General features: G+C 48.0%; 5 protein-coding genes across 5 annotated transcripts; 3 read left to right on the top strand and 2 right to left on the bottom strand.

Moving 5' to 3' along the window:
- Positions 1–7,637: 7,637 nt before the first annotated feature.
- On the bottom strand, positions 7,638–14,764 carry J3D65DRAFT_165229 (uncharacterized protein). Its single transcript, XM_066794200.1, has 3 exons — positions 13,905–14,764; positions 13,719–13,858; positions 7,638–13,668 (listed from the first exon to the last, which is right to left on the bottom strand). Exons 1-3 carry the CDS (start codon positions 14,516–14,518, stop codon positions 7,727–7,729), a joined length of 6,696 nt encoding a protein of 2,231 aa, XP_066650356.1. The 5' UTR covers positions 14,519–14,764; the 3' UTR covers positions 7,638–7,726.
- Positions 14,765–14,909: 145 nt separating this feature from the next.
- Positions 14,910–15,804, top strand: J3D65DRAFT_641864 (uncharacterized protein). The gene is made up of 2 exons (XM_066801926.1): positions 14,910–15,231; positions 15,287–15,804. The coding sequence occupies exons 1-2, from the start codon at positions 14,934–14,936 to the stop codon at positions 15,535–15,537; spliced, it is 549 nt and encodes a 182-aa protein (XP_066650355.1). The 5' UTR covers positions 14,910–14,933; the 3' UTR covers positions 15,538–15,804.
- J3D65DRAFT_641863 (uncharacterized protein) lies at positions 15,788–17,352 on the top strand. The gene has a single exon (XM_066801925.1). The coding sequence runs from the start codon at positions 16,056–16,058 to the stop codon at positions 16,965–16,967; it is 912 nt and encodes a 303-aa protein (XP_066650354.1). The 5' UTR covers positions 15,788–16,055; the 3' UTR covers positions 16,968–17,352.
- Positions 17,151–18,764, bottom strand: J3D65DRAFT_641861 (nicotinate-nucleotide pyrophosphorylase-like protein). Its single transcript, XM_066801924.1, has 4 exons — positions 18,493–18,764; positions 18,273–18,328; positions 18,069–18,209; positions 17,151–17,928 (listed from the first exon to the last, which is right to left on the bottom strand). Exons 1-4 carry the CDS (start codon positions 18,661–18,663, stop codon positions 17,394–17,396), a joined length of 903 nt encoding a protein of 300 aa, XP_066650353.1. The 5' UTR covers positions 18,664–18,764; the 3' UTR covers positions 17,151–17,393.
- A 698-nt stretch (positions 18,765–19,462) lies between these two features.
- J3D65DRAFT_688755 (ankyrin repeat-containing domain protein) lies at positions 19,463–23,934 on the top strand (the record flags this gene model as incomplete). Its single annotated transcript, XM_066803872.1, has 2 exons — positions 19,463–20,802; positions 20,855–23,934. The coding sequence occupies 2 exons, from the start codon at positions 19,463–19,465 to the stop codon at positions 23,898–23,900; spliced, it is 4,386 nt and encodes a 1,461-aa protein (XP_066650352.1). The 3' UTR covers positions 23,901–23,934.
- Between the last annotated feature and the right edge of the window lie 56 nt (positions 23,935–23,990).

The following is a 23,990-nucleotide window of genomic DNA, read 5'->3' as shown; positions in this document are numbered from 1 at the left end:
ATCCGACGAGATGGAGATGGCCGCTACGACTGCGGATTCTGTACACAACTGACTGGTTTTCGCACAGCGAATTGCGCTCGTCGCTGTTTCCCGTGCAGAATCCCAGGCTGTTGCATCCGAAAGTCTTGTCACTGACGAAGTAAGATGAGAGAACTGAAGACTCCATTTAAGGCTACTCTAAGAGCTATCTATATACTGCTAAAACCACCAGGGGGAGCAGTAGCCAGTACTAACTACCAATAAGTCCTAAACTCATTAAGATATATAAAGCTAATAGATAAGCGTATCTTAACTAAAGTAGTAAGTTATCATCTAGATAAGCTATAGTTATCTAGGTAAACTATAGCTAAGATGATATAATAGGAGACTACTTAGTATTATTATATAGGACTACTAATATACCCCCTAGGATAAAAAAAGAGATAGTTATAGTAGAGTAGATATATAAGTAGTTATATTAACTAAATAGAAAACTTACTATATTAGTCTATACCTAATAAGGTTATAAAAGTAGTAGTACTTAACTATTACTAATACTTTAGTAAGCCTATCTATAATTATCTTATTAGTAGAGATATAAGAGATAGTTATAGTTCTATCTATAACTACCTACTTAATATACTAGTAGTATAGATTAATATATTTTATAGTAGTATTAAACTCTATACTATTAGTAAATTAGATAGCGTTCTTATTATTATTATAGAGCTAGATTAGTTAAGTATTAGGGCCCTTATAACCTATTTTAATAAGAACTTAAGTTATCTAGATAGCTTATTTAATAGTAAGAGTAAGGTTAATAAACTTAGCTTCTATTATAGATATACTAATAAGCTTCTATCTTCTACTCTTTATATATAGTAAACTATCTAAAGCTATAATAATATAGCCTAATAAGGACTAATAAGTATCTAGATTATTAGTAAAAGTAGTATCTATATAGATTTATAAGCTAAGAGTGCTATTATTACTAGGGTATAGAATAATTCTATAATTATATATACCCTATAAGTATTAAAGGACTTAGTAAGTAGTAGTAAGGTATTTATTTAATAAGTTATAGGTATATTATAAGAGATAAGTAGTAGGGAAAAGAATAGCTAGGTAGTATCTTATTATATACTATATAAGTAAGCTAATAATCTTACTATAAAGCTATTAATAGTCTAGGTTATTCTTACTATTATACGTATATAATTTATAGGAATCTATTAGTATAAGAATATATATAGTATTACTTATACTAAACTATATAAGAATATTTTAAATATATCTACCTTAGGATAGTATAATTATACTATTTATATATTAATTAATATAAAGACTAAAGAAGTAATATAGTTAGCCTATATCTTTAAAGTAGAACTTAGTATTAAGTAGTAAGATAATTTTATTAACTTTAGACTTAGTTTTAGTAGTAATATAGAGATTATTAATATAGATAAGGATAAATATAAGCTTATCCTAGTATCTTATAATATAAGGTTTTAAAGGGAGAGAGTAGAAACCTAGGTAGTATAAGAAATTATAGAGGTACTAAAACTAAATAAGTAGTAACTAGTATAAGCTATATAAGGCTCTTTAGAGATACTAAACTTATTATAAGACCTAGTATCTAGAAGGTATATAGATATAGACTAGGTCTTTTAGTAGTATATTAAGAAAGGCTATCTTAATATCCCCTTACTTATAAAATAGGTAATAATAGATATTAATTACTAAAAATAGTATAAAAGTAGGAAATATAATAACTAGTAATAATACTTTAGATATATTAAATTTCTTATATTAAAGATTATCTAAAACTATAATATAGCTCTTATAGATAACCTTCTTATCTAGCTTATTAAGCTTATAGACCTAGATCTATTATAGTAGTAGTATCTAAGAGCTATCTAATAGATAGTTAGTCTCTTTAAAGGTACTAGTATTAGTTAACTTCTATATCTACTTATTTATAAAGGGTCTCTAATAGATAGATTTTAGCCCTATAAGGGCCTTATACTATAAGTAAGGTAGAACCTTATTAGTAGGAATAGTATCTTATTAGTAATAAGTAGTATTTTTTATAGTAGTAAAGGCGCATATATAGTAAGTAGATAGTTAAGGAGGTTAAGTATTATTTAAACTATATTTCTTATTAAAGAATTATATCTTAGTATAAATCTACTAAGAGTATTATAATAGTACTATTAGTAGTAGAGTAGGTATAGGTAATAGAGATAGTAAGAGTAGTAGTAGAGTTAAAGTTAAATTAGTAAGTACTAAATTATTAGATCTAGTATATTTATTAGCTAGAGAGATATTAATCTAATCTATTTTATCTACTAATAGTATAATATCTATAAATATATCCTCTTTACCTCTACTACTAATATCTATACTACCTATATTAGACCTTTCTACTACTTTAATTACTTATTCTACTATATTATAGATTACTTTAGTATTACCTTTAAGAGTATCTTAAACTATTTTTAATATAAGATATATAATAAGTATCTTATTATTACTATTCTTAACTTTTCTATCTTCTATATTATTTATAGTAGCTATTAAGTCTAGCTATTAAGGAGGTCTAAAATATATATCCTAAGTATAAATAACCTAGTTTATTTAAGGGAGATATATCTAAAAGATATACTTATAGTTATAGCTAATAAACTATTTTTTTTCTACTCTTATATTAAATTTAGCACTCTTAAGACGCTTCTTAACTAGGATATAAGTATATATAGTAATACTAAAGACTAGTACTAGTAACTAGATATCCTTATACCTACTAATAGTATTATTAAAAATATTAACTAGTATCTTACTATTAAGTATATAAGTAGGAAGATAGTTAAGAAGATATATTATATATTAATAGACTTCTATCTATAATAATTAAGGTATATTTAATATAATACTTATAGAATAGGCTATACTAGTAATAAGGTATATAGATAACTTACTAATACTATTTTACTTAGATAAGTATAGTACTATCTTTTTAACCTTAATACCCTCTATCTTTACCTATACTAGTAGCTTTTAGCTACTAAACTCTATACTATTATCTATTTAGAGGGCTTAGATCTTATATTAAAACTAGATTTTAGTCTATTTACTAAAGTTTTAAATACTATTAAAGGTATTACCCTTAGTCTTTATAACTAATAAGTATTATAGATATAAGTAGTTATCTATAAATACTACCCTCTAATAGTAGCTATTATAGCTAACTATAAGTAGTCTAAATATATTAATATAGATGCGTCTAAAGGGCGCATCTACTTAAGGTATTAGTTTATATAATACTATCTAGTAAGACTTAGCTATATAGTAGGATTTATAATAGAAGTCTTAGTTACTAATAATAATAAGTTATCCCTAGTACTAGAGCTTATTAAGCGCGCTAGTATAGATATACCCTAATTACTAGTACTATATCTTATATATTACTATAGGAGGAGTTACTATAGTAAATACTTATACTATATAATTATTATTAATAACTATTAAAATATTTACCCCTAAATTATTAGGGTAAGCTATAATAGCTATTCTATAGTTTTATATTTATAATATAGAGGTAAGCTAATCTAGATATAATCCCTTTTATTTAAGTTTTAAAGCTAAGATAAGACTAACTATTAGTACTAGAATATATAGAATACCCTCTATTATAAGACTATTAACTATACTATTTATAGGATAGTAGAGTATAGTATTACTATAGCTAATAGCTATTATTATACCTAAACTATATACCTAGACTAGCTATATAAATTATAAGTAGTTTATTAGCTTAGTTAAATTTAGTATATAGTAGGTATTAGCCCTAGTATTAATAATCTATTTATCCTTTATTAAAGCTAGATATAGGTATAGGGTAGTAAAGTAGTTTATACCTTATACTAGAGGGTTAGTTATTAATATTATTATTACTATTACTACTATTAGTAGTTTAGAGACTTAATTATCTAGTATATAGAATACCTCTAATACTAGCTTCTAATAGGTAGGATAGTATTTAAGGTAAAAATAGCTATATTTAGTCTTAATATATCTCTTCTTTTTATAGTAATTATAGGTAGTATAGTTAGACTTAGACTACTTAGTAGACTACTAACTAGTATAAATAGTAAGAGCTATAGTACTATTCTTACTAGTATATTTAATCTTATTAGTTATAGTATAGAAGAGATCCTTAAACTTAGATATCTTCTTCTTATTATACTAATTTATATACTAAGTTATATACTAGATAGAAATATTATCCTATAAGTTTTTTAAGAGTAGAATATAGAGAATCTAGTTCTTAACTTACTATTAAATATAGCTAATATAGGCTTATCTTTATTTATATAGGGTATTATAGAATTCCTTTACTATTATAAAATTACTATATTAATAGAAGATAAAGTCCTTAATAATATTAGTCTTAAAGAGGATACCCTTAGTATTATATATATTATAAAGCTTCTATTATATAGAGTAAGCTAAACTAGTATACCCCTATAGTACTATTATAATAAGAAGTATAATAATTATTATAAATTAGTAGATAATATATATATCCTTCTTATAATTAGTAGTATTTTTTAGCTTATCCTTAAGTAAATAGGTATAATAGAATAGACTAAGCCTTATCTTAACTATTATCTTAAAGGTTACCTAGTTAGTAGGGCCTTTAAGTAGCTAGATATTCTTTAAAGGGATATTAAACTTATTATTATTTATAGTTAGGTCTACCTCTTCTTTAGCCTTAGCCTACTTAGCTAGTATAGAAGATAAGGTAGTAGTAAAGCCTAAACTACTAGATAATAAGAGAGGAAGGGAAGGTAAAGTTATAGTAAAAGTAATAACTATTAGTATATTACTTAGAGTTATAGAGATAAATAATACTAATAAATTTATTAAAGAGTAGGAATTATATAAGATAATAAGGGATAAAATAATAAAATAATAAAATAACTATTAGTAATAATTATATAGATAGTATTATAGTATAAAACTAAAATAAGCTAGATAAGTAATTTATATGTATAATATAAGGGCTTATAACCTAATAAAGTAAGATGAGAGAACTAAAGACTCTATTTAAGGCTACTCTAAGAGCTATCTATATACTGCTAAAACTATTAGGGGGAGTAGTAGCTGGTGCTAACTGCTAATAAGTCCTGAACTTGTTAAGATGTATGAAGCTGATAGATAAGTGTATCTTGACTGAAGTAGTAAGTTATTGTCTGGATAAGCTGTAGTTGTCTAGGCGAACTGTAGCTGAGATGATGTGATGGGAGACTGCTTGGTGTTGTTACACAGGACCACCAACAGTCACCGACTTCAAAGCTCCACCAGCCTGTGAAGGACGACTGAACAGCTCCCCGAGAAACCCAGCTGCACAAATTTCCGACGCAGTCGACGTTTCGTTCTTCCTGACGCCGAATTTGCAGGCCGCATCGAGTTCATTGTCCTGTGATAGAGCGCGCCCGACCACTCTCCTTCTCCACACCGCAATCGTCCTCACGACGCCTGCCCGTTCGCAAATTTCAGTCTGACCATTCAAAGCGGCCCTCCTTTGCTCAGCGCATCCTGGAAAATCTTCCTGCCGGCTGATATTGAGAGAGATGGATAACGGGAGGGAGGTGTGAGTCCAGGAATGAGACACTGTTCTGGAGGCGGCAGTGACGTCGACTCTGGCGTTGAAGACCATGACATCTTCGTTGCCCTCGTCGAGCTGAAGACAATCTTTTCCCTTCCGTCGGCATGCTGATCAGGATGAGGTTACCGAAGAGGAAATGGAGTGCTAGAGAGCAAGTCTCAGGGCTGCTTTGGGTGCGGAAGCGCTGTGTGGCTTCCATGGCAGCAAACCCGCCGCCATGAGCCAACGGCGATGCGTCTTGTCCTCCCTTCTGTTGCCTGAGAGAGACGGATTGCTGCAGCCCAAGTTGGAATCGCTGTCGGCCCCCCAGACGGAACCACAAAACGACAAACAACTTGCCCCCCCAAGCAGCACGTTCGTTGTCGTCAAGGGAATGATTGGCCTCTCAAACTTTTCGTCCAGCGTTCGCGCCGGCTGAGCAGACGGTACACCCAGAAGGTGAGTAGACTGCGTGCAGACAGGTCATAGCTGTCTTTCGAGGCGAAGCGCTTCAGGTTCGTAATCAATGCAGCGAGGGGCTGGGCCACGCAGCGCAATTATTACCCCCTTCTCCACCCCTCTCATGCCAATCTTGCAGAGAAACCCCGTAAGCTCCCTCCTCCCGCGGAAAGCCTCCATAGTTGAGCGGAACTGCCCCCAGAATTTCCAAAATCCCCCCTCTTTTTGACCTCAAAAGCAGACAATCTCAACATCCCCCAAAATACACCATCCCCCATTGTAGTGACCCAAAGTCTCTCCTCCTCCGGCTTGAATCATAAAAGGCCGCCGCTAGAGCAAGGAGTCCAGCCCTTGTATCTCAAAAGCTTCTGCTGCGATAGACGTGACAGCCGCCGACCCGCCGACCCGCCGACCACTCACACGCGCCTTTTTCCGGAGAGACGGCGGGCAAGCGGGGCGCGTCTGGTCCGTCCGTCCGTCCGTTTGGTTGGTTGGTCCGCAGCGCGGTCCGCCCAGCCCGTCTCTGACATGATTCTGGCGGCTATCTTGAACCTTGATTCGTGAAGTCCGCGCGCGTGTGTATTCCATGTCAATGGATGCATGTCGGTCGTAGAACACAGACTTTATGGGTCGGCTCAGTCCAAGTGGCCAGGGCGGAAGCGTCTGCCAATCGATCAAGCCAACCAAACACGCGGCGCGGGTGCATCGACATGTGATAGGTTCTCAGGTGACGAAAATCTTGCTCCTCTACCCATCCTTCTGCTCTTCTTTACTCTTCTTGGCTCTGCTCTTCTCGGCTCCTGTTTGATCCGCCATCCGCCCGCCAGCCTCAGCAGCTCATGCAAATCGTCAAGATAGCCTCGCCACTGGCCCGCCCCAGTCTGGCTGCGGCTCATTGGCATGACGCGTTGGATATGCCTGCCCATCTGTCCATCTGTCTGTTCCTCTGTTCGTTCAATCACTCAGTCAATTGGCCAGCGGCGGCGAACCCATCTACATGTAAGTCCACAGGCCAGTCAAGCACGATAGCGACGGCGCCGCTTGATACTCACGCGCAGAAGCGGCGGTCGAGGTGGAGCGAGTGTATCGCAGATCAAACAAGACAAGATACGCACGCCGCGTGGGTGTATTGACGTTCAACTGGTGGGTTCTCAGTCAGGCTCTCGGTCATTTAGTCAGTCGTTGGCGCGTGTTGAATGGTGAGTGTTGAAGATGCTTTACTGCCCTCTCTACGAACTGTAAGCCGTACAACGCTCCCAGAAGCCGGCGCGCCACGGCAGACAAGAGGGAAGATGCCGCGAATGCCGCGGATGCCGCCTGGTCTGCCTGTTTTGGAAAGGAGAAACGAGAAAGACGGAAAAAAAGGTGAAAAGCGACAGGGGAGGGAATCAATCGACCAAGACGGGCGCCAATTCATGCATGCAGAAAACCAAATGGAAGAGAGAAAGGAAGGAAGATAACAGAAAGAAGTCGACACACGCAATACACAATGCACCGACGCCGTGTTCGCCTGGCCCAAAGGAAGCCCGTCAGCCAGCCAGGCCGCCGTAAATGTGACTTCAGGTACCCATCACCCACGCACATAAGCCAGCTCACAACAAGAAAGAGCAGTTCCTCTCAAACTTTTGAAAGCGCCTCTCACAAGCCACCGCCAACCTCCTTACACACATCCCCCAGCATACCCATGCGGTAGAAGCGAGCAACGCGCGCGTAAACGCCTAAACGCTCGCGCACAACGTCGACCTTGCACGTAGGCACCCACTCGCCGGCGCAAGCACAGTGCTCCATAAAGTCATTTGCGCGGAGGCGGCCGCACTTGGCGCACTTGACGTCCTGGGTGCACCACTCGACGGCGAGGCGCTGGACCTCAGCGAGCAGGCGCTCCTCGATGCGTAGGCGGTCGAAGGGGGCGTCGCAGTTGGGGCAGCGCCACTTGGGCGCGGCGGCCTCGCCCGACGTGCCGTCGGCGAAGACGTCGGCGTCGCGGCACAGGTCGAGGTCGCGGGCGGCGGTGCAGTCGTCGCAGACGAGGCCGCGGAGCCAGAGCGAGGCCGACGGGTTGGCGAAGGCGGCTTGCGCGCTGAATTCGCGCACGTCGAAGAGCTTGAGCAGGTCTTTGCGCAGGATGCGCACTTCGAGGTGGATGCTCTTGTCGAGCGAGAGCACTTGCATGAGGGATTTGACGAGCTGCAGAGTCGGGTTGTCGAGGGAGAGGTGCGAGCCGGGGAGTTGTGGGAAGGCCCAGTCGCTGACGAGTTCTTGGTGCAGCAGCTCGGTGTGTTGGCGCGTGAGTAGCTTGGAGATCTGGGCGCGCAGTGGCTTGGTGAAGTCTTTTGGGAGTACTTGAGTCGCCGCCTCCGTGTGGTCAATTGTCAGCGGACGGAAAGGGATTTGGGTCGCGCGTGGCGTGGAGGTGACGGTACCGTCGGGGTTGACGACGATCTGCGGACGCTTGCGTGCGTGCATGAGTTCAATGAACTCGATCACCCAATCGTTGAACACGGGTTGGAGGACCGGAGGGAGGAATGTCGCAAAGTGCCAGTGCATGATGGTGTCCAGAGTCTGGTTCTCAGCCTCAACGACCTCTTTGCAGCCTTTGCCGCCGTAGTTGAACTCATCGTACCAAGCCAGATAGTCCCAGTACTCCTTGATTTGGAGGTCAAGAGATTGGAAAAGCGGTTTTGCATGGACCGTCTTGAGAATGTACTGGCTGTACGCGTATGCGTTGCCGACCTCGGCCTTGGTGGTTTGGAGCAGCAGACGATTTGCGCTGGCAAAGACGACGTGCGAGCCGACTCGGCGGAAGTCCGACATGAGCTGCTGCAACGCCTTCTTTGACATGACCTGTACGTAGTAGTGCAGAGCGCGGTCGTACAAGAATGACCCAGGGCATTCGACCCAGCGGACAAGATGTTGGACCATGACGTCAGCCATGTAGCTGCCCCTTTCAGCTTCAGCCCACCAGGCCTTGACCATTTCCCGCAGCACCAAGATACCGGCCGAGGCAAAGGCATTGTCCGAGTAGATGATGTTGGTCCCATCAGACGGGGCGTCTTCTGTGGGTGCAGCGGGATTGAATGATACAGAGTCTGATCCTTCCATCTCATTGATGATGGAAGAGGAGAGAACAGTGCTTATGGCCAAATTCTTGATTTCAAGATCAATGCAGACGGATGAGTAGGTGCCAGGATTGTTGATGGATGGCATTTCCGCCGTCTCCAATTGACCCAGGACGTCATCCTTTTCGTAGCCGGCGTGATCAGGCTTCGGGCCATCGGACCACCACAGGACGACCTTTTCTTTTTGCAGCCGCCTAGCGTAGGAGATGTCAATCAGGAATCGAGGGTCGTCTCGCTCCAAATTGCAGAGGGGTATGTCCCCGTACCGAGCAAGACCAATCAAGTGCGTAATCCAGGTCCCAAGATCCAGATAATGGTCGACGAGACGGCGGGCCACAAATGATTGCCATCCTAGCGGTGGAAGCTGTTTGTCGGCCTCGTCAGCTTGAAGCGGCAAGATGGGCAGCTCTTTCAGTGCCGGGATGTCATGCGCCAACAGTTTCTGGTTCTCCGTCCGGACGACGGCGATCAGCGGCCTCGACTCCTCGCTCTTCAACCTCTTGATGGCATCGGCGACCTCGAGATGCGCTTTGCGCTTTGTTGTCACCTGTACGACTTTGAATTTGAGGTCGGTTTGGTATTCAAACGTGTCTTGCCATGGCTGGCCCTCATTCTCCTGAACTCGCCCCGTGTAGCTGTCTCTGTAGATCTTGTCCAAGTTCGGCATGCCCTGGGTATCTCTTGATCTATTCAAAACGATGACGTAGGCTTGATCTTTACTGCTGGAAAAGACGGAGAAGATCTGGCGATCACCAGCAACGATTTGGTGTACGTAGAGGTATCCCAAGGGGTTGGTGGTGAGGTATGGCTGCTGAGTTGGGACGTGACGAAGGGCAGACAGGTCGAACCCTTGCTCCATACCTTTGCCGAGGACACCGCGCTGACTTTCATCAAAAGAGCAGACAGTGCCCAGTTCCAGGACTGCGCGAATGTTGAGCGGCACTTGAGTTTCGTAGACACCCTCGACGCTCGGGTGGTTGAAGAGGACGCTAAACTTTTTGGACTCCTGCACAAATGTTTGCTCCGACATGGTAAGCTTGAAGAGATGGACCGAAGGGTGACCGTTTGGCAGCGTGTGATTGATGACCTTTTCGACATTGCAGTCCTCGATGGACACGTCGGGAAGGTCGTCGCTTCTGAGGTTCAGATATACCTGGCGGGGCACAACTATTCGCAACACGTGTATCTTCTTGTCGAGCAAGACAAAGGCTTTGACCTCGCCGGGTAGATCGCCCTCGCGCAACTGGAGCAGCTGCCATGTGTTGAGGTACAGCATCTCGGCCTGATTCCTGAAGAAGCTTCCTAAGCCATCTGTCGTATCTGTGCGTTTCTCTCCAAACAGCTGGCGTCTGCGGGCTCTCTGCTGTCTCTGAATCCTCCACTTTTGCTTTTGGTACCGGAGCCAACCTGGGTAGTCCTCGGTGAGGGACGGCATGTTTGGTGGTAAGCTTGCGTAGGGATCGGTCGAAACGGGGACAGCTGGCTCGGGTGCTTTCCGCTTTTGAACCATCCTCGTCACCGTGCCCTTCTTCGGTTTCCCAACTTGCGAAGAACCAAAGTCCTCGAGATCCATGACCTTTTTGCTCACAGCGTTGGCGTCAATGTCGGTCAAAGCCTTCTTGGAAAACAAGTCGGTCATCTTGGTCTGCTTGAACACGTCGTCCTTGATTCTGATTCTCCGTTCAAGCCACTCGGGATGGGGCACTCTGGGTACTGGGTTGCGAACTCTCTGAAGCGCTGCGGGAATGGTGATGAGTTTTTGAATGACGGATCCCAGACGCTCGAGGTAGTAATTCCAGTCAATGATGGTGCGCGGATCAGCGTCCTCGGGGTCGACTTTGAGCCATTTCCGCAGGAAGAATTTCTTCACCGACTCCTCGGCCGAGAAGATTGCAACCGGGACGGCTCTTTCAGTGACAGGAGCATTCCTTGGTTGGGATGAAACGATGTATTTGCAGTTCAGACCTTTGTCCTTGATCATCTGCTCTCCAAGGAACTCGGCTAGACGTTTTGCCGTGGTGATGGCGGTCGTCTTTTGTGCTCCGTACTCCTCAATCGTCTTGGACATGTTCTTGTTCTCGCAGATGAGATCAATGAGCTCTTCATCTGCAAGCGTGGTGCCATGTTGGTGGAGGACGTCGAGCCACTGATTGGCCACCTTGGCGACCGCGGCATAGGTCTCCTCGAGTGTGGTGCCCTCCAAGAAGAACTTGAAAATTTGCGTTTGGAAGATTTTGATCAGTTTCAGTTCTCCTCTTCTCTTGACTTCGAAACCTTTCAACTCAGCTAAGCTGCCGTCGTGGTTGAAGACGGCATAACGCTTTTTCAGACCCTTGTCCTCTTCTTTTGAGGTGGGAAGAATCATTGCCTTGTACGGGCCGTCGACTTCGAAGAAAATGGTGTTGTCGCTGTGAGTCTCGTAGCGGAATGTGTTTGGATCCACCAGAGTCTGGTATTGGTGATTGGTAAATCGATCATGGACCAGGTGGTTCAACATGACACAAGGGTATGAAATCGCCACCTTTTTTCCGTTCTTGGTCTTGAAGGCAAAGTTTTCGGGGAACGTAGCCGGAAGGATACACCAAATTCCGTCAGTGTCGAGTTCCAGCGGCCTACCAATTCGGTCGACCAACGATCGGGCGAGTTGGATAATGCGAGCGCCGGTCAAGCAGGTGATTCCTGCCATCTCCAAGGAGTACCATCGAGATCCCTTTCGCATGACATAACCGTAGAAACTGTTGAGAATGACCTTGTGGGCCAATTGCAGGGAGTCGAACAAGATGATCATCTTTTTCGCCTCATCAACTTCTGCGGCGCTGGCGCCTGAAGCTTTCAGAGCGTCAGTCTTACCCTTCCAGACCTTTTGCTTGCCCTTGAAGTCGTAACGGCGGTCGCGGAAGTCTTTGACCGTGTCGACGTAGAAGGGGTTCTCGCGCTGGCAGATGATGGCCTCACGCTCCATCGTCGTTGCATCATGGATCTTGTGGTAAATTTTCTTGCTGTAGTCCTGGAGTCGTTTCTTGACGTAACCGGCTTGCTCCTCTTCTGTTAATTCAGAGAAAGACCTGGTGGGACCCCCTGGCTTCCTTCCCGGAAACCTCTCGTTTTCCAGTGCATGTCGAATCATGTTGTATTCGTCTCGTTTGGCGGGAAGGTACTCGCCTCTCCAAGCCCATGGCATGCGGCGGTCGCAGGTCTTGCCAGGTCTGTTGAAGTCGCACGCAGCGCAGTCGGCCTCGGTGACCATCGAGTCCGGCTGCAAACGGTTGGTCGTCATGATGTTGGGATACATGGATGCAACGTCCAAGTGATATATTGATGGCCGCTCGCTTCGGTTCGGGGTATTCTTGAGGTTCTCGAGCTTTTCGACGATTTGCGCCTTGACTTCGTCGTAGTTGACAATGTCATCCATCGACTTTTTTTCTTCCACGGTGATGCTGAATTTGAGAGCTGCATCGAGATCGTTGATGAGTTCATCAAAAGCTGCGGAATCCAGCGCAAAGTTGCAGGGAATGTCACTGCGGAACACTCCAGCCTCGAGGGCTTCGACGTGACCTCCAACATAGGTTTCCGACTCTAACAAGTGACCGTCCCAGAATGCTTCCTTCGGTGCGACGTGCTTGTTTGGTAAAACAATGTTCTTGTAGTAGGCCTGTACCATGAGCAACATTTCGCAGAGGGTTCCTGTGCCTTTGCGCAGCACGTCGTCGGGTCCCAGTGGAATGATGGTGCAGAGCGAGAAGATGAAAGGGTGGACGTATTTCATATACAGGTAGTAAGTGGCGACAGCATCGGAAACTGAATACTCTGCAAGAATCTGCGGCTTTTCGGCGGCGTAAGGGGTCATAAGTTCCGGATCGAGTTCGTCAGGGTCGTAACCGAGTTTGGCGACAGTGACAGCTTTCAAGCCTCGACTTCCCTGAGGAAGATAACTGTCGCGGTTGACCCAAGCTAAGGCATCCATGTGACAACAATGGTCGGCTTGGTAGATGTCTTCACTGTTCTTCCGAAATCCAATCTCTTGATACATGTCTATTCCCAGAATGCTGGCTCTAGCTTCGACAAACGGCCAATCGAAAAAGTCACCGTTGTATGTCACCATGACGGTCGGTTTTGCTTCCTTGATGTGTTCGAAGAAGCGCTCTATGCAGGCCTTTTCATCGGGCTCGTTGAAAATCATGAACGGGCCTTCGTACTCGGGCTTCGGTGTGTATTCAAAGTCGGCAATGTCCTCGGAGACGATTTCTCGGTTGGTGATGAGGAAGCCTTGGCCATCAATCATGTACGAAATCATCATGATCTGGTCAAAGGAGGAATCCGGGAACTTTAGGGGCAATTTGGTGGTTTCGATATCCCAGGCCAGCACGACCGGGTCGGCACGCGTGAGGCGGTCCTCGATGCACTTGAGGGTTGTTATGCCGTGTTTTGCCTCGACAGTATACCATTTACCGACGCGGATGTCTGGACACGGTCAGCGAAGGCAATCACTAAGCTCAGAAATTTGGTCAAACCTAAGTCTATCGAAACCCGGACATGATACGGTACGTCGTATTCTCGTATGTCGACGACGAAATCGCTGGCATCTACCAATCCGTTTGGCCGTTTATCGACATCTTGATCGTCGTCAAAAATGTCAAAGCCGGCATTCGCGCTGAATTGCGTTAGCCGGTGTGGGCGTGGGGAGATGTCGTCCATACCTGGCCACCTCTGCGTACGTGTCCATCGCATTCATCTTTTTCTTATTCTTTTGCGCAAGAGGTAGAATGGCCTTGCGCACACTGAGAAGGTCCGGGACGTTGACGAAGGAGAGCTTCAACAGTGTCCGCCGATATCCCAACAGATGGTTTGGCATATTCAGGTCCTCCTTTTCCACCTTTGAGACATTCTTTACCAGGCCTTCGAATGTTCTCTTGCACCATTCCTCCACTTCGGCCTCCTTCCCTCTCTTTATTGCAATCAGGAAGTAGGGATCGTAGCCGACTGTGGCCTTGAAGTATTCTCCGTCGTCTCCGATGAAATAAAAGTCGACTCCGGCGCGGCCACCAGGTTGGTTGTCATCCTCTATGCTCGTACTGTGCATATTGAGCAACCAGCCGATCTTTTTCTTGCCGGACTCGTAGCGAGCGAAGCCCATGGCCTCGTCGATACTGTGGGCCAGCCGTGTCGCCTCGAGCTTCTCATTTTGAGATGTTGCCTCGCTACTTCGGAGGGTTGACGCGTCAATGGACTTGAAGTTCTTGCGAGAGCTGTACGAGGTGGAGCCGTCTTTGCCCAGCCGGCGAAAGGTGCCGGGGCGGCGAGGACCAGGCATGATGCGGCGTCGCGAAGGCCGCGGCGGCGGGAGAGGGCGTCGAGGTGGGAGTATTCAGGTAAAAGGCATTTGAGGACGGTCGAGGAATCTGGGATTGCGGAGAGGTTGTTTGGGCGGGTTAGGGTGGAGAAGGCGAAGCGCTGGGCTGGATGGAGTTGGACGAGTGGATTGGCTGCGATTTGATTGATTGACAGAGCGGGTCGCGTCGCCTCGCGTTCGTGCGGTGGACGCGTCTGGCGGTCCTGCCGTGGGTGGTCTGGTCGCGGCGGCGAATCGAAACGACCGAAAGTGCCAAGCCGCACCTGCCAGAACTGGAAGCTCCGCTCCCGCCGCCGCCGCCGCCGCCAGCTGCCCGACCGTGAGGTGTTTCCGCCTACTCTCTGCATCTGCATCGCAATCAAGGACCCAATTCACAATGGCAGACGACACCCGGCAGACCCAGCCCGACTCCAACGCCACCAATGCGACTCCCCCTAGCTCTCCGAAATTCGTGAGCCCGCCTCCGCCAGGGCAGAGCGCAAACATCATGCCCGGCGGAACACAGCACACGGCAGGAGGCGAAAAGCTGGACCCTTTGACTGGCAACAGCCTCGCTCAGACTTTCAAGCCTGAGGATCTTCTCAAGGTGCATCAGCAGCCATGCGCCAGAGAAGCATTTTTGGCAGGAATCGGCGGCGGCTTTGGCGTGGGTGGTCTGATGGCCATCTGGGGCAGTAAGTTTGCGTCCGAATCTGGTTGCAGCCCAAAATCTAACATGTCATGCTGTAGAACCAGTCAAGAAATCTTGCAATTGGGCAGTAGGCGTCTTCATGGGCACGTCGCTACTCTCGTATGAATTTTTGCGCAGAAAACGAGCGCTGGAGAAGCAGTACATGACACAAGCCGTTGAGTTGATGGACCGCAAAAAGGAAGAGAAGAAGAAGAAGAAGGAGGAGGTGATCGCAGCGCGCCGCAAGGCCAAGGAGGAGGCCGACCGGCTGGCGGAGGAGGCGAAGAAGAAATGGTGGAAGGTCTGGTGAGGTCACAAGCGACAGTTGCTTGTATGGCGAGCGTCAGCACGATTTCATGGTACATACAAAGGACGGTTGGGTGTTGGTCATTTCGAAAGCAATGATTGGCTGCTTTGCTGGGTACATGGGATGTGGTCAAAGACGGATTGAAGCCAGGCGTTGGTTGGGTCATTATTGGCCAAGGCAGCCTTTGCTTTGTGTCACAGTCGAAAAAAAGAACAGGCCTCGAAGCAGCTGAACGTCGTCTCAACTTCACCACCTGCAGACATTGAAGACCACTCACAGCAGACGTCAGCCCTATCGTACGCATCTCGCAGCGGTCCCGGTCAAAAGTCAGAGGCGTGCGTCAGCGGCAGGACTCTGTCAGTCTCCCGACCCGCACCGCACCGCACTTGCCCCTCCGCACACAATCCACCACACTCCGACCTCACCTTCAACAGCCAACTTGAACCTTGCCTCGCTCTCCACCCTGCAGTCTTTCCATTCCGCAGTCATCCAGACTCCTCACCACCCCAACTCACACATCCATGACCGTCTCGCCCAAGCGCAAGCGTGGCCCTTCCGACCCCGCTACTCCGACACCTTTCGCGCCCCGCATCAACACCTCCGCTTTCCCCGGACCTGGCCCTGCCACTTCAGACGGCGATCCGCACACCGCTCCACTACCACACGCCTCTGTCGGCTCTGAGAGTCCTCGGACGAGCGTGGCCAGGCAGTTCGGCCACCTGCAGCTGGAACCCGGAGCCGCGCTGCCCAAGATCGATTTTGGCAACACCCCCGCCGCCGACTCGAGCTCCATGAATGCCAAAAAAGCAAAACACATGTACGAGCAGCCTGGTACCGTCGGCCACGGTGCCGCAAACGGCAGACATGGCTTTGGACATCATCGACATGCTGCCTCGTACAGTCCGCCGCCGCAGCCCGTTCTGGAAATAGCGGAAACCCCTCAGTCTGCATTTGGCAACCATGTCTCGCAGGCCGCACTACGCCAGCAACAACTCTCACCCCCAACGCCCTCATCCTCACCCTCCGTCAAACTTTTCCTCTCTGGTGGTCGCCGACAGAACGATTCCAAGCTGCGCGCTCCCTCTCCGCCGCCCGACCCCGAGTCATCTGCGACGTCTCCCGCTGCCACCGTCAACCCCAGCCCTGTCGACCCATCCAACCTCACTTGGCAGGAGTCGGAAATCACTGGTCATCTGATCGACAAGGAGCGTGAGGATGATGGTTACGGCATCAACGGCGTGGGGTTCCGGCCAACGCACGCCGTTGCCCAGCAGCGGGTGCTCAGACGCCGGCAACAAATTCTCGAGTGGCGCGCACGTGAGGCCCGGGAGGCGCGCCAGAAGAGGAGCGAGCGTAGGAGGCTTGGTGCTTCCATTTCGGAGAGGAACATGGGAGGAGAAGTGCCAAAGCGGGTCGTCAGGTTTGCGTCCTGATGTTTTGGGCAGGTTGATTGCCCCAGGCGCACAGCCAAGACTGCTTTCAGGCGCGGTGCTGCCCTAATGCTTGAACTCGGGATACCTGCTGGACCAACTACTTACATGGCCGACGACTGGCCGCTGCATAAAATACCTGGACGAGGATGGCGTTTATTTCTCATATTTGGATTCATCTCATGATCGGACCGGACGGAATTCTTGACGATTGACACGACGGCTACTTGGGAACTTTGACGACCCCGCCATGCCCGGCGCAACTCTAATGGGAGCACGGAGGACTGGAGCTATAGAGAGGGATACGTCGGCGTTTTCCCAATCAACAATGTTTAGTTTTTGAAAACCCATTTGCATCTCCACAAGCGCAAAGAGCAGATTGATCCGCCCTCAGTGAATATTGACGTGCTCTCATCGTCCTGCAGCCCGTTACGCGGCCTTGGCCTTTGGCGTCAACTTCAAGCTAAAGTCGACATGCTTGACGCCCTGGTGAATACTGCTCGTACTCACGACATCCACGTCGTCACAAACATAGCTCTCGACATTCTCCTCCGTCAACCCGCCACTAACCTCCACCAGCGCCTTCCGTCCCCACTTCTCCTTCAGCCTCCTCGCACAAACCTTGACGCCCTCGCCATCAAAATTATCCAACATGACAACGTCCGCGCCAGCGCCGATCGCCTCGTCCGCCTCCTCGAACGACTGGCACTCGACCTCGACCTTGACGCTGAAGCCGGCGGCCGCCTTGGCCGCCGCCACGGCCGCGCTGATGCTGCCCGCGCACGCCCAGATGTGGTTGTCTTTGAGCATCGTCATGGTGGATAGGTCGTGCCGGTGCGGGTCGCAGCCGCCGACGAGCATGCCGTATTTTTCGACGAGTCGGAAGCCCGGCGTGGTTTTGCGCGTGCCGGCGAGGGTGTTGGGCCAGCCGGCACGGCGGAGGAGGGAGAGGGTGTGCGCGGATCTGGGTGGGTTAGTTGGGAGTGGCGTGGGGTTGAAGCGTGGATGGGCGGGCAACGTGTGGACATGTGGATGGGAACCGAGTGAGGCCGTGGGGGTAGATGATTAAAGATAAATCTGGAAATAGTTGGAAATAGGACCTACTTTGTCGCAATGCCGGAGCAGCGCGCCAGCATGTTCAAGGCCACGCGCTCTCCGAGAAGCACTTTGCGGACTGGTCCACGGACGGTTGCGCAGTGCTTGACGGGCTCAAAGCTTTCGCCTTCTTGGATGTGCCATTCGACGCTATCCCATTCAGGTCAGATGACGAAAATGGTAGAAGATGGGGGAGACATCGCGGGCACTCACGTGCAATCAAGCTGCTTGAAGACCTCGTCGAAGAAAGGCACGCCAGCCAGAACACCCTACGCCCCATGTCAGTCTCTAGATCTGATCGAAGCGCCGTGCTCGTGCCATGTAGATCTGCCCCCCATACCCCGGCTCTTGCAGTTGGTTGCACGACAGATCGGCGAAAAAGTAAAGGCAGACGGCGCAGCAAAACGCGCGGCTGAAAACTGATGAAACGCACCTCGCTCTTGCCCAGCAGTCTGGCTTCTGCCACGTCCTCGCCCACGACGAAGCCGCCGTAGTCGAAGCTTGGCGTGTCCTCTTCGAGCCATTCGGCGACCATGCGCTTGTACGACTGGGGCAGCAGATGTGCGACCTTGCCGTGTGCGGGCGCGCCTTCGACTGATGCCATGGTGCTGTCAATTGGGGGTTGATTTGGCGAGACTGGGGAAGGAATTGGTGAGACTGGTTTGAGGGAGGGGCGTTAGGCTGAAGAAAGCAGTCTGCTTGTCATGGACTCAGCGTGAGTGAGCGGAGTGAGTCGTCGATGAATCTCGGGCCGAGCTCGCGGGGCGGAACGGATGGCGGCACGGGCGGTCCCGACGTCGGCAGCGGGGTTGACGCTCCGCCGTTTGGGCCGAGTCTGTCGGCTACACCCTGCTGTGGCTCCAACGTCCATCTTCAACAAACAACCTCTCCGACGGTCCTTTTTTTTTTTTTTTTTTTTGGCAAGACTACTTGATTTTCTTTCTCAGGCACCTCAAGTAGGCGCTGCCCTTGGACGACGCCTCTTCCCTGTTCCATACCACGCTCCTGTCACAATGCTCCCACACGGCGGCGCTCTCGTCGTCTTCTCAAGGCTGAATCCTTCACCTGATAAGCAGGGGGGAGAAAAGATGGAGAACATGGGGTTGGCTGAAGTTCAAAGTGCCTCGCCAGCTGTACCCCTGCACATAAGCAGAACGCGCAGCCGTCTACATTTCAGCCTTGCACACCCCAGATGATTAGTTCACTGGGCTCTGATGAGCGCGGCGCGTTCAGGCTTTGGGGGCTGTGGAGAATGGGGTCTGATCTATAGGGGTCTTCGCTTCACGCTCCTCTGTTCCGTCGTTGTTCCTTCTACCATTTCATCAGCGACACTATCCTGCCGTTGGCTGACACCATCGTCACGGAACGACTCTCGAAATCCGAAAAGCGATCGCTAATCGCCAATGACCGATCCATTATCCGTCTCGGCGAGTGTCGCTGGCCTCGTGTCCCTCGCAGATGTCGTTTTCAGCAAAGTCTTCCGCTATGCCAAAGCTGTGAAGGACGCAGAATCCGACATAGCTTTGCTGGCAGAAAAGACCCAGGCCCTGTCAGGCGTGTTGCACAGCCTTTTCCGCTTGTCTCTGGAGCTCGACGATCAAGATGCTCGACGAGAAATCCGGCACCGCCATTTTGAATCATGCGGGCGAATACTTCAAAGAATCAAACAGGCACTGGAAGGCAGAGAGCCGTCAGCGAAAAACGGCCTCGCAAACTCCATCAAGATCAAATTGTCCTGGCCCTTTTCATCGTCAGAGACCAAGAAATTGGTGGATCAAATTTCAGGGCTTCACACCGAGATCAGTCAATCCATGAATGCAGACTCCATGCATCGACTCCTACAATCTCTTTCCACGCAAACCGAGATCCGAAACGAGCTTGGAAAAATAAATGACGAGATAGAAAAGCTGAACTCCGAGACGAAGCGCAGATGGGAGTTTGAAACGCGTATTTCCATGGATGATCACCGCCGGAAGGTCCTTGACTTCTTCGGAAGTGTTGATCCGAGCTCAAACCATGATACAAGCTTGAAGCTGCGTCACCCTCTGACTGGACTGTGGTTGATCGAACACGGAGCATTCAAGCAATGGCTCGATATTCCAGGGTCGAAGCTGTGGCTATCTGGCATTCCCGGCGCGGGCAAAACCGTCTTGGCTTCCCTGGTAGTCGAAGAGGCTTTGAAGCAAAGCTCTTCCAGGAGAGCTGTCGCCTACTTCTACTGCGACTACAAGGATCAGAACCGACAAGACCCTGTCAAAATTCTTGGTGCCATTGCCGCTCAAATTTCGCGCCAGGATGAAAGTCAGGAGAGCTTCGAGAAACTGGAGAAGTACTATGTCGAGTGTCATCCCAAAGGAAGAGGTCCAAGACGTCCCGAAGCCCAGCGCCTTCTCGATTTGATTAGAGAAATGTGTCGTTCTTCATTCGACGAAGCGTCCATCGTCGTGGATGCCCTTGATGAATGCGGCGAAAATCAAGTCCCAGTCGTCAACATACTCCAGAAGCTGAATGGCGACAAATTCAGCAGAATCAGTACCCTTTTTCTCAGTCGAGATGAGCATCACTTGAGGAGCCGTCTGGAGAAAACATACGCACACATTCCCATCGCAGCTCACACTGATGACCTGCAGCTTTACGTTGCTGCGGAGGTTGAGCTTCGAATTGAAGAAGGAAGATTGCACGAACCGAATCCGGCCTTAAAAGCAGAGATTGTGGAATGTCTTGTCAACAAGGCGGACGGGATGTATGTTCAGATAATTCATTGACCTCCTCGTTAGTGCTGACTGCTATACAAGGTTCCGGTGGGTAACTTGCCAACTGGATGATCTATGCAGATCGCGTACAGACTCAGCACTCCGCAAAGCTTTGCGAAGCCTCCCAACTACCCTTTCCGAAACATATGAACGCATTCTCGAGAGGGTGAACCAGTGTGGCACTGATGAACAAGAGCTCGTCGAGTACACACTGAGGTGGCTACTGTTCGCTCCAAGAATGGACATTGCTGCTCTCTGCGAGGCTCTTGCGATCAAGGATGGGTCGAATCAGCTCAACCACGAAGACGTTCCCGGCCTCGGCGATATTTTGATTTTGTGCAGTAGCCTAGTGCGCAAATCAGTCAAGGGAGACTACCTCGAAATCTCTCATTTCACTGTGGAGGAGTTTCTTCTCTCTATCGATCCAATCCGGAGGAAAAACCTTGTTCGTTATCACATGGACCGGAAGGCAGCGGTGGTCAAGCTTTCGATCCAGCGCCTGACCTACTTGACCTGGACCGATTTCAGCTTGAAGTTGGCCAATAGCTTGGAAGAGATGGACGAGCGTTGGAGACGATACCCATTCAGAAAATTTGCCGTGGATGCTTTCAGTGTCTGTCGGGAAGGTTGGGACGATCAACGTGTTTTGGACAAAGCCAAAGTGTTGTTGAGCCCTACCAAAACTCACAACTTTCTTTCTTGGGCCCAGGAAAAAGTAATCCGTTCTTCTTTACGCCACGGAGACAGGTTTCTTCATGGACCATCGTCCTTCAAACGGCTGACATCGGCGATCGCCAGTGGCAGCATGGGTCCCCTCCACTTTGCTGCCATGTTCCGAATCCCCGAAATCGTGCAGTGGCTATTGGACATGGGATGTGAAGCAAATCAAATGAGTGATTTCGGTACCCCAGTACACTGCGTACTCACTGGAATCGACGGCTATGGACAAAAATGTCAACCCTGGGAGGCTCGGTCCGAGACGGCTCTGAAACCGATACTACAGATGCTTTTTGCTTCTGGGGCAACATGCTCCCATAATCTATACGCCCATGAACTACCCTGGAGGACCAATCATCGATCGATCAGCGTAATGGGCATTGTACTGGACATGAACTGCACAGACGAATACGAAAGAAAACTTATATCTGAACTTGTCTCTCTTGTCGGGGACTTCGGTGGGCGTCTAGAGGAGCATGAACTGTCCATCTTGGAATGGCGAATGCAAGACCCGTCTGCAATGGAACTCGTCGTACGAGCGATAAGTGACGACTGGATTCCCGCGCGTCTGACAGATTGGTACACTAAGCTGAAGATTCAACTTGAGCTGCAGCTAAAGGTTCAGGAAATCGGTGATGAGGGGCCGGAACCTGGCGAACCCGAGGAGCTGCAAGAATCCATTTGGGAGGCAGCAGCGCACGATCAGGAGTCTGTGCTGCAGGACCTTTTGAAGCGCCCTGGTATCGACATAGACGCCGCAGATGATTCCGGACAATCCGCCCTTCATCGAGCTACCTCACAGGGCTCAGTCAGAGCCATGAGAATTTTGCTCGGTTCGGGAGCCAGCGTTCACAAAGTCGATCAGATGCGTCAGACCCCTCTCCATAAGTGCTCTTCAAACAGAAACACTCAGGGTCTCACTCTGATCTTGGAGGCCGGTGCCAACCCGGGCGCTATCGACGAATCGGGTTGTAATGTTTGGCATCTTGCAGCAAAAGAAAACAACCCTGAGATTCTCGAAGCCCTTACCTTGCTCGACAGCGACTGGAAGGAAGCTTTACGTGCTACATGCTTCCGAGGATTCACTCCGCTCGTCCATGCAGCTAATTCAGACTCTCTGGAGTCGCTGTCGTTTCTCATCGAACGAACGGAGGGATGGAAGGCAGATCCAACTTTTGCAGACGCCTTCATTGCCCTTCCTTGTCATAAATCGACACGCAGATTCCAGGAATACCTGGGTCAGTTCTGGGACAGTATCCTTCAAACAAACGATTTTGACGTCAGAGCAATGGAATATGCCATCAAACAGAACAACGTCGATCTCGTCAGGTCCCTCTTATCCCGGGGCACTTGCACCCATGATGCCACCAAGAAAGATTCGCGTCCCACTCCGCTTGAACTAGCTTGTTCCAAGAACTGCTGCGATGCCATCTTCGAACTGATTGTGGAAAATACTCGCATTGATGAGCCTTTTCAAGAACGTGCCTCATATGGACAAGGGCTGGTCCATCGCCTTTGCTCAGAAGAAAAACTGCTACGAGTTGACCGTTTGAGGCAAGTGCGTCTGAGAGGAATGGATATCAACTTGCTCGACTGCTTTGGTAAAACCGCGTTGATGAATGCAGCAGAGAATAACAAACCAGAACTGCTTGCGGCCCTTCTTGAAAACAACGCAGATCCAGGGATCACAGCCGGCGATGGGTGGAACTTCCTCCACTTTGCCGCATCCTCAGGCTCAAAGTCATGCTTCGAGGTTCTGGACAGGTTCGAAATCCCACCTTACGTGTGGACAGCCTGGACTGAAAGGTCTCGATTCCGACATCGAGACGAACTCAGTTCTGAATTTTCTGATCCATCGCCTAAATCAACCTCCAGGTTTTCGAGGAAATCTTACAGCCAAAGCATCATGCATCTGGCAGTTGTTCATCCTCAACTCCTGCAATATCTTCTGGTGAAAGGCATCTTCGAAGTCGATTGCCGAGCCGAAAACGAGTACACTCCATTGCATGAGGCTGTTGATATGGACCAAATAGACTCGGCACGGTCACTGATACGTCACGGCGCGAATTTCAATGCGACGACGAAGGCTGGGCGTACTCCACTCCATTTCGCCTCAGGCCGTGACGGAAGTCTTTTTGCGTACTTGATGGGATGTGGAGCTGATCCTAGAGTCTCCGATAGGAATGGAAATCTACCAATTCACGTCGCTGCTTCCAGGGGTAGAAACTACATCGTGTCCGTGCTCTTGGAAGCTGGACCAATCGATGTAAAGAATCATGACGGAATGACTCCTGAGCTCTGTGCTCTCGCAGCTGGCCACAATTACACTGCAAATTTGATCAACAAGACAAGCCAAAATCATGGTCAGTAGCACGAACTATACTCAGTGGAAACAATTCTTTACTAATAAAAGTACGAAAAGCAACAATAACAACATCGCAGTCCCAGAAGATTGAAGTGC

The sequence above is a fragment of the Phyllosticta citribraziliensis genome (assembly GCF_038025025.1).
Source record: "Phyllosticta citribraziliensis strain CPC 17464 chromosome Unknown J3D65scaffold_15, whole genome shotgun sequence".
Lineage (NCBI taxonomy): Eukaryota > Fungi > Ascomycota > Dothideomycetes > Botryosphaeriales > Phyllostictaceae > Phyllosticta > Phyllosticta citribraziliensis.
This window is presented reverse-complemented; position numbering and strand designations above follow the sequence as displayed.